This window comes from Archocentrus centrarchus, chromosome 11, assembly GCF_007364275.1.
Source record: "Archocentrus centrarchus isolate MPI-CPG fArcCen1 chromosome 11, fArcCen1, whole genome shotgun sequence".
NCBI classification, from domain to species: domain Eukaryota; kingdom Metazoa; phylum Chordata; class Actinopteri; order Cichliformes; family Cichlidae; genus Archocentrus; species Archocentrus centrarchus.
Window position 1 is genome coordinate 4,521,956 of NC_044356.1, and position 10,058 is coordinate 4,532,013.

The following is a 10,058-nucleotide window of genomic DNA, read 5'->3' on the forward strand; positions in this document are numbered from 1 at the left end:
ATTTACATCACAGCTCCTGCCCTGTAATTTGTGCAGTCATCACCAACACTCGTCTCAATCCAAGCTTTCCTATGCCATGTTTACCCATTAATCTATAGAAGGACAGGTCAGCAGGCCATGACTGACAGAGGAGGAGTGATTGAGAGAGAGAGATGGAGGGAGTGGGGGGAAAGATACTGCAGGGAGCAAAGGGGAGGGAAAGTAACAGATGGACTTGGGAGGATTAGAGGGAAATCTGGGTGGGTTTCTGATGGAAACTCACCCAAAGACGCAGGAGGGAGTGATGAGGGAGCACAAAAAGAAAGGTGAAAGAAACTGGATCCCTGTTTGAAGACAGGTGAAGGAGGCGCGGAGAGCCTCGTACGCAGGTCCAAGGCTCGGTAAGTCGATTTTTTTATTATGTTCTGCATGTGTAAGCTGATCCAACAGCAGCAGCTGGACTTCAGCCTTTACTGGTGAGATGGAACAAAGAGCTCCGTCAAACAGCAAAATCAGTGAACACTATTTTTAACTTGTATCTGTGGGAATCTGTGAGACTTTAATGAGCTGCATTTATTTTATGTTTCTGCCTCGAACGTCTCCAACAAGGAAAAACAGCCTTTACACTGAAAAGCTGCCCAGATGTCTGTCACAACATCATCGTGTTAATCCCAGTAATGATATTGCTGTGCTTTGCACTGTTTGCCTGCATCATTCAGTGTCTAAGACTCACGTATTGATGACAAGCTGAGCTGCAGAACAATAAGTGAGGCTGTGTGTGAATTATAGCTGAGCCTCACAATCAGGTTATGAACTTAATCATTTGATTAAAGTGCGTGTGTGTGTGTGTGTGTGTGTGTGTGTGTGTGTGTGTGTGTGTGTGTGGGCACACGCGCACGCTGGAAACAGCAAAGTTTGAACAGACATTAACATATTTGTCTAAATCTAGTGGAAAATAAATTTTTTTAGGAAAAAGTTGATTAAATGTGTGAGAGGAAAATCATTTTAGAATTAAAGAGAGAAAAAAGAAAACTGTCAGATTCTGGGAAATATAATTTCATGTGTGAGACTGCACACTCAGTATTTACTTAGCCTAAATCTAGTTTTTCCATTCTTTTCTTTTTTATTAAAAAGGCTGTTTTCATAAGTATTTTCATTTTCTTGATGACCTTTGAGACAGACTGATGTGAAGCTTTATATTTTGTATTTTTCATTTTTATCTTTGCTTTAATGGCTTAATGTTTATTTTTGCTTCAAGCTCCAAACCTGCCACACTCATGAAATATGCTACAGAACTGTATTAGTGTGACGATCGAGGTCAAATGTTGTTAAATACTTCAAATATTTAAAGTTTCTGTTTGGCCATGGAACCACGGATGTGCCGTTTCAGTGCTGATGTTGATGTCAGAGGAGGTTTGACCTCTGCAGTTACTGAGTCAGCAGAGCGCAGCAGCTGTGACCTCACTCTGTGACCTCGCTCTGTGACCTTGTGCTGTGACCTCGCGTGGTCACACACTTTCTGCCCCCGTGCTTCCTAAATACATCCACAGATTAACAGATGTGGTTTGACACATTTGTCCATATACTGTATGATGTGTTGCAATACACAATCAATACAATATGACGCATGTGATGGAATGCAGTGTGTAATACAATACAATCTAATAGAACAGGAATGATTAAACTGCAGTTTAACAATGTTGTGCCTGACCCACATTTTGAAACCATACAAGAAACTAAAATAGGACTGGAGTCCATGTTAACTTGTGTTAAATATAAACAGCTCATAACTGTGGCACCTGGCAGCATTAAGTGCAGCATAAATCACTTGAACATAGACATGACTCAATCTGTCCTAATCCAGATCTTTGCCTCCATCTTCTGTTTTTTCCCCTCTCAGGTGGTCATCCAGACAATGACAGCATGAGTGTCACTAAGCATTAAACTCATCCACCTAACCCCACTGGATTACCACAGATTACCAGGCCCGAGGTAGGCCTGAGAAGCTGGACTAATCACTCCTTCGCGAGTTCAATCCCTCCCAGTGAGGTGGAGGAGCAGGTTGAGGAACGGGATGTGCCCTGAGCGTGGAACCGATTAGTTGCAAAATCCGCAGAATAAGATTTAGATGTTTATCTTTATCTGAGAGGAGAGAAGGGAGAAGATATTAATATGAGACGTGAGCGGTGACTGCAGGACAGACATGGGCTAAATGTGTGGCCAAAGTCTCCAAAAGAAACAAAGGCCCCAAATTTAAACCTGGCTGCTTTGCTTCTCTTCATCATGCTCATTTTCTTTGACTGATGCTGCAGCAGGAGGCGGGTTAGAGCTCCTCCTGCATCCTCTGGCCTGCACATCTGTCTCTTGTTTCCTTCTCGCTGAAAAGATTAAATCCCATCGCTTCATATTTCTCATTGTCCTCTGACCTCCGCTTGGCGCTAACTGTTCTCCTTCCTCAGGCCCGCCCTACTTCCATCTCTCCAACAGACTACTTTTTATCTTCCCCTCTGACCTTCGTTCTGCTTCTCAAACACCACTAATCCCCGCTCCTCACTTCTCTCTCTTTCCTCCCACGTCATCTTCAACCTTCATTTTATTTTCACTCATTTTTAGTTCCCCGGTCTTCTGATCCAGGCAGGTCACCACAACCTTTTTGACTCACACTTGCCATTTCCTTTCCCATTTGGCTCCTTGTGAGTTGAGACGCAGCCATGCTGGAGAAAATGTCCAGGCGTAACCGCTCCCTGCTGTCGCTTTTCCTCACCTCGCTGGCCCTCACGCTGTCCGTCTGGGCTTTCTGCACCTCCTACTGGTGCGAAGGGACGCACAAGGTGGTGAAACCGGTGTGCCTGTCGCCGGTCAAGATGAAAAACTGTGGGCAGAACAACAGCCAGCCATACACCACAGGTGAGACGGTCTCAAAGATTTCAGGCCTGGATGAATTGGCAGTGCCTGCCGTGACTGATGCAGTTTCTTATTCACAGAATTATGTCATGCTGTCTCATTTCCTGCATCATTTTGTAACATCTGCTCTCTTTACGCTGTTGTTGTTACTTTGTGTTTGGCTGTGGTTAAAAGTCCTGATCTCTGTACCTTCACCACCTCCAGACTCATTTCTAATGTGATGGATGCTGCTGTCGTGGGTGTGAGGTGGTGGAACTACAGTGTCCTGGAGACTTCACAAAGCTCATCATCACATCCACTCATATTTTATCTTCCAGTCGAACAGATGATCCAGAGTAACTCCGGCCTTATTAAGGATTTCTGTATCTGTGACTAAAAAATATGATTAATGACAATCATGAAAGCTCACAAAACAGCAACACTGAAACTGAGGACACAACTAATTATTTCATGGATTATTATCATTCATAGATTGTTTTTAATCTATAACTTCTTTACAGAAGAACATTGATTACAACAGCATAATGTTCATAGTTGAGCTGCAGGTTAAACACTTTTAAGGAACGTGTACATCATCTCTGCTTTTGTGAATGATCTGATTATGTGCCGCTACGAATTCTGGGACAGCATTATCTTCTTTCCTTCCATAAAGGATGATCCAGTGTAGCCTCTGCTGAAGGAAGCTCTTATGATGGCTGCCATGCTGCTACTTCCAGGTCACCTCACTCAGTGAGGAACCTGTTCGATCACAGCTCTCCACCTTTGCTGAATTTGTCTCACCTGTTATGAGTCAGTCGCCTCCACATACACGCCTCCAGTCTGGGTCGGTCTTTTGATTATGGTGTCTGTGTTATGACCCCTGCCTGTGTGGGAATAAAGGTTTGGATTTTGGATTTTGCTCTGGCTCCTGGTGTTCTGCATTTGGGCCCTCCCTGATGATCTAACCCACATAGCACTGGATGTTTGGCTCACATTCGGCTCTGAGTGATGGCATTAACTCAAGCTGCCACAACTCAGCCACGGCTCGACATTATAAAGGCCCAATTTTAGGTGTGTCATGATTAGACATAACCTTGCCATAACCTATGACTCATGACTTCTGAGCTACAGAACTTCTGTTCCCTCCGTACCTTAACTGACTGCTGTAAAACACGTCTGCTTGAGTCAAAACCTGTTTCTGAGAAGGCGTTTTCATCCTGAGGTCTCAGCACACTCACACTTGTGTAACTCGGTCAGGCTGAACACGATTCATCCCCTTTTCCTCCACGATTCATGTCTTCTACACAGGCAGCCTGCACAGGAAACCTGAAGTGTTACTGCACAGCACACGTCACTGAAAATGATCTTTTTCAAAGTGCATCTGTGATGATGATGATGATGATGATGATGATGTGGGATGGCACAGGTTTCTCAGCCTCTTGTACTATGTTACTGTTTACTGCTCTGTCAGGGTTAGTATTTTTAGACTTTATTTCCAGAGATTCACGTAATCCCGGCTTTGTTGCTTATCTCAGCACTGTGTGGCAGCAGCTGCATGTTGTCTGGATTTACTAACCCACTTCATTCAGCTTTGAGCCAGCTGTATTCCTGTGTAATATTTCATTTTTATTACATAAAAGAAGGACTGGAGAACACGGATTCAGGGCTGGATTGTGTTGCACACTGTGACCCAAACGAGACCCTTTTCAGGATTTATGTCAGTGTTTATTGGCACACTTTGCTCATATTTCTGCAGCTCTAGTCTCGTTGCCGCTACACTGCAAATAATCCCCGAGTATTCAGTTAGCTACTCAAGTTTGCTTGTTTCAAGGAAACAACCTTTGATTCATTAACTCTTGCTCTTCCTCAGTGCTCTCTAAAGACATCCACTCTCCTTTCTCTCCTCGTCCAGAGGGCCCCACCCCAGACCTGAGGAACCCAGCCTCCAATGTCACGCTCTCTCCTCAGCAGAAGGAGGAGCTGGCCAGGATGAGGAAAAAGCAGCTGGCTAACGCTGTCCACTACATCTGGGAGACGGGCGAGGACAAGTACATGCTGAGATACTTCCACACCGGCTTCTGGCTCTCCTGTGAGAAGCACAATGAAGGTTGGTGAGTGGAGCAGAGTCGGGTTTGATGAGGGATTCAACAACTGGGGGAATTATCGCAATAGAAAACTCCTCATGCAATATTATAGTTAAGGAAATAATAAGGAATAAATCCATTAAAACTGAAAGCATAAATCTGAGTCTTTGTGTGTAAGAGGAAAACCAGCCACAATCTGAGGAGCTTTGAAAGCTACTAACCAGTCAGAGGTTAGTAGCTTCCTCCCTTCGTTACAAGAATGATTAGTAAGTGTTGAAAACACCCAGATTATTTGTTTGAACAGTCGCTGGCCGTCAGTCCGTTTGACTGTGATGGGATGAGGACATGTTGGAGTTGTGTGTTCAGTGAGGTCACACTACAACATGAGGGGACACAATCTAAAGACTTTGTGTGCAACAAAAACACTGAAATATTTTAATCTTAATATGAGCTTTTGCCTCTTCAAGTATGAATTATTATTCCCTCTTCTTTGAACGTCCTGTCACTGCAGCTCTGCAAGGACGCGATAAAACATAAACAGCAAACTTGGAAAACAGTCATTTGATCTTGATGACGATGAAATCCCGTATTTACTTCAGATGAAGTTTTGATTCACAGCGTCAGGATGATGGATTTTCAGAGACCAAATCTATCATTTTACTACTTGTAAGCTTGTGTACCTCATTTAAGCCTCTCTTTAAGCCCAGATTATTGTTGCTGCACAAATAACTGATGGAAACGCTGTTGGTAGTGTGGAGTTAACACATGTCAATCACACTATAGACTGCAAAGAAATTCCCTTTATGACAAAACCAGCTTTGAAGGGTTCCTTTACATGAACTAAATGATAATAGAGACCATAGGAAACATTGTAATTGTTGTGAAGTGGTATATGGGCGACACAGTTATGAGCACATGTATGAACGCAGGTACAGAGCAGTGTTAAATGTCCTGCTAACAGAAAGCAATCCTTCCATGTCCTTGCAGTGATTGATTGTGGTTGGTTCAAAGCTGATTTCAGCCTGAAATTCATCCTCCCAGAGGAATATGTTCTAGTGGGCTTCAAGCGGCACTTTCATTATGTTTTAAGTATGTTTTTTAGCATTTGCAAAGGATTATTCTCCCAAACACCCAGCTATATGAAAGCGCTGGAACCTTTCAAACAGTATAGATTTAACATGACATTTAGGCATCTCAACTCTTGTTTTCAGGTGCAGATCAGGAAGAAAAGTGTCGGAGCTTCATTGAGCTGACACCAGGAGAGACACAAGGTTGGTGCAGCACCAGTTCTTCCTCTCACAAAGAAGCAAATGTAAAACATTTAACCTGTAAACAAGTGGGGTTTTTTTTACCCTTTATACTTCCAGGTGTGCTCTGGCTGTCCGTCATCAGTGAGTTCATGTACATCGGTCTTCTGGCTATGGGTTTCCTCCTGATGTGTGTGGAAGCTTTGTGTCTCTGTGCCAAGAGGGAGATGAATGCCCTCAAGATCAACGCCTTTGCGGCCATGTGCACCGTCCTCTCGGGTGAGGAAGAGTATTTTCTGCTTCGTCCTTACAAAATCTCTCTCTGGGCAGCTATTTACACAAAGGGGACCACAAATATCTGTGAGGGTTCGATATTTGGACTGTTTGGATTATTTTGATGTCAGAACTGCACAGAACTCCCCTACTTTCCTCAGTTAAAGCTAATGCAATATTTTTAAAGACTGCATTTTCTTTGAATTTTATTGGGACAAAAACATTGATTCTCCGTGATGACATCAGTTTATTTATTTATTGGTTTTAAAGGTTTGTGTTTGTGCTCAGTCCACTCTGATTTCCAGAAGCACCTCAGACTGTAGATCAACCACATCAGTACTAACTTAGTGTGATAGTAGTTATATTTAATTCTTCTTTGAGTTCCAAAAGACTGTGGGCTAAAGAGGGTGAGGTTTGGATACTGAGCTTCAGGGACAGAGGGCGAGGAGCTGGGTAATTTGGGAGGGGCTCAGAGTAGAGCTGCTACTCCTCCACATCGAAAGGAGCCAATTGAGGTAGTTTGGACATTTGAGTAGGATGCCTCCTGTATCCAGGAGGAAGGGTCTTCTCCCAGGTGGGCATCTCCAACTGGGAGAAGACCCTTGTGCAGACCCAAGACATGCTCAAGAAATGATGTCTCTTGGTTTGGGAACACCTTGGTGTCCCCCAGGAAGGAGGAGGGAAGTGCTAGGGAGAGGGAGGTCTGAGCACCTCTGCTTTGACTCCTACCCCAGTGATGGATGGATGGATGGATGGATGGATGGATGGATGGATGGATGGATGGATGGATGGATGGATGGATGGATGGATGGATGGATGGATGGATTCTTATATTTCTACAATAATGTTCTCCAAAATGTGACTTTGTTTCCCTTCCTTTCTCTTTGCCCTTTATTTTTAACTGCATCTTCATCTTTCCTTCCTCTACCAGGCATGATGGGGATGGTAGCTCACATGATGTACACCACAGTGTTTCAGTTGACTGTGAGCATTGGACCTAAAGACTGGAGGCCACAGAGCTGGGACTATGGATGGTCTTTTGCGTAAGTTGTTTTTTTTTGTTTGTTCGTTTGTTTTTAAATGAATCCAAAGTAATTATTCTCTATTAAATTAAAAGATGCATCAACATTCTTCAGCATTGATGAAATATGTGACACAATTTGGGCTATCAACCAATACTGCCATAATTCCTACAAGCGGTTTTTGTGGAAATAGCTCTGATGTACCATTCATTTCCTGTCTCCTGAATGGTCTGGAAGGGCTTCCAGACTGTTACAAAACAAGTGAATAGTCCAAAATATATTTTAATATTATGTGGTTGGCAAACTAGCACAGAGAGCAGTTCTGAGAATGGTTGTGACTAATGCTAACATCTTCACAGTTAATAGTATGGTGCCTGTTAGCATACCTGCTACCTACGGGTCATGTTTGTACTTGTAGAGAACTTCGCTGCACCATTTTCTGGTCTGATCAAACCTTTACATAACCATTTGTACTGGCTGGTCATCTCACTACAAAGTTTAAATCTTTTCCCCTTCCAAAGCTTGGCTTGGCTTTCATTCAGCTGCTGCATGGCAGCTGCTGTGGCCACACTGAACTCCTACACAAAGACCATTATAGAGATGAAGCACCGGGCTCGGGTGAGGCTGGAGGAGGCCCGAAATACCACCAGTGCCCCCTCCTATGAGGAGGTTGTTCGAGCTGGGCCAGGAGGGATTTACTCCGTCAGTCAGCTGATGCAGCTTGGCCAACAGGGGGTTCTGATGGACCCACTGTGGCCCAGAGGAGTGGGACCAGCTGTTGGACCTCTGGCATGTGGTGCTGGGGGAGCGCTACTTGTTGGAGGAGGAGGAATTGGAGTTGGAGGCATGGGAAATCTTGGTGTTGGGATGGGAATGGGGGAAGATGGAGTGGGAGGAATTGCATCCTTGTCAGGCATTGGAGGAATGGCTACAATGGCAGGAGTAGGAGGAAATTGTGTTGGAATGGGAGGTGGAGCAGGAGGAGGAGTTGGAGGACCAGTGGGAGCAATGGGAGCAGGTGGAGTGGGAGGGGGGAAGCTGGTAGATCCTCGTGGAGTGGTGGTGGTGGAGGGGTGCGGCACCGAAGGATGTGAAGACTGTGAACGTGAGATGGACGAGATAAATTATGCTCTGCAGGAGGAGCGAGAGGACTCGCTCTGCTAAGACTGTGAAAAACTTTTCAAATTTCAATTTCTAGATCAGCAAAGAGCAGAAAGACACCAGAGTGCTACTGTCAGGGATAAAGTTACCACCACAACATTTACATCCCATTGCAGTAATGTTTCTGAGCTTCCACCTGTGTCCTGGGACTGCAGATTTATCTACAGCAGAAGAACCAAAACAATTGGCTTAAAGAGGCTCAAAGCTACACAGATCTGCAGAGTTGGGAGCTAATTCTCACTGTATGTTCACTAGTTACACATTTTTGCAAAAAGCTCTAAAGATTTATTTAAGTAATTCTTTACAATATGCTTCATAATTATGTTTTTTTTGTTTTTTTTTTAATATATGATATAGCCAGCATTTGGTCCTGCAGAGATCAAACCTTGTACAAGGATAGGGTGCATAGATTTATGCCATATTATTATTATATTAGCAAAAGAATGTTTGCTTCTTTCATAATGTAATTTTATAAGGGGTTTAAATCAGGATATTATGATGTGAGATTTGTTCATTTGGCACGTCTACATGTCTTACATGGAATTGCTTTCTGTTTTTCCCGGCTGGATGTACACATAACTAAGTAAAACAAAGAACACACACAGTTTGGTTCTTTAAAGCTACACAAAGACATTTATCTTGTTTTTAAGGATTTTTCTTGCTCAAGCAAATCCAGCCTTACACTTCTTCAGGGATTTCATGTAATTTAATGACTCACTGGATGTTAGAGATGATGTGAATGTATTCAAAAGGACAATAACGTGACAATTATATTATTGAAATTAGCAATCACACATACTGTATCTATAGTTTTGTTTTTACTCTGCATGAACGTATAAAATTCTCCCTGCATTAAGGTGATAAATAAACATGAACCACAGTTATTGTATGTCTGGACTCATCATTTTTAATAGACTTGAACCAAGTAAATGATGATTAAGTTCTTCAAGACAACAATTTAAATACTTATTCAAGTTCATTCAAGTTATTCAGTAAAGTGAGGCTTTCAAACCTGAGAACACTGTACCAACAGTCATGCACGGTGGTGGTAGCATCATGCTCTGGGCTGGCATTTTGCACAAAGTGGATTGAATAGTGAACCAAGAGTACCTCCAAACTCTTCAACTTCATCTTTCTCTGTATTATTGTAGGGTCTTTACCCACAATACAAAGCACCTTGAGGTGACTGTTTGTTATGATTTGGTGCTATATAAATAAAATTGAATTGAATCTCAAATCAACAACCAGATGGTTGAAATTTGGGTACAGTTGAGTGTTCCAACAGGACAATGATTCCAAACACATTAAAACTGGTTTTGGAATGGATAAAGCAGGCTAACATCAAGCTTCTGGCATGGCCTTTCCAAAGCCCTGACATTAACCCCGTTGAAAATTTGTGGACTAAGCTT

General features: G+C 43.0%; 1 protein-coding gene across 2 annotated transcripts; it reads left to right on the plus strand.

Annotated features, from left to right (window-relative positions):
- Positions 1 to 243: 243 nt before the first annotated feature.
- Positions 244 to 9,533, plus strand: LOC115787595 (germ cell-specific gene 1-like protein). Of its 2 annotated transcripts, XM_030740344.1 has the most exons (7): positions 244 to 380; positions 1,880 to 2,886; positions 4,775 to 4,969; positions 6,158 to 6,217; positions 6,314 to 6,472; positions 7,398 to 7,509; positions 8,010 to 9,533. In XM_030740344.1, the coding sequence occupies exons 2-7, from the start codon at positions 2,691 to 2,693 to the stop codon at positions 8,650 to 8,652; spliced, it is 1,365 nt and encodes a 454-aa protein (XP_030596204.1). In that variant the 5' UTR covers positions 244 to 380; positions 1,880 to 2,690; the 3' UTR covers positions 8,653 to 9,533. The 2 variants fall into 2 exon arrangements, with proteins under 2 accessions (XP_030596204.1, XP_030596205.1); XM_030740345.1 differs by lacking the exon at positions 244 to 380 and having other exon boundaries at positions 1,449 to 2,886.
- Positions 9,534 to 10,058: the final 525 nt, after the last annotated feature.

Coding starts and splice junctions, on each gene's coding strand:
- LOC115787595 (XM_030740344.1), top strand. CDS start 2,691: ATGCTGGAGAAAATGTCCAGGCGTAACCGCTCCCTGCTGTCGCTTTTC. Junction 4,970..6,157: donor CTGTGAGAAGCACAATGAAG/GTTGGTGAGTGG, acceptor TCTTGTTTTCAG/GTGCAGATCAGGAAGAAAAG. Junction 6,473..7,397: donor CATGTGCACCGTCCTCTCGG/GTGAGGAAGAGT, acceptor TTCCTCTACCAG/GCATGATGGGGATGGTAGCT.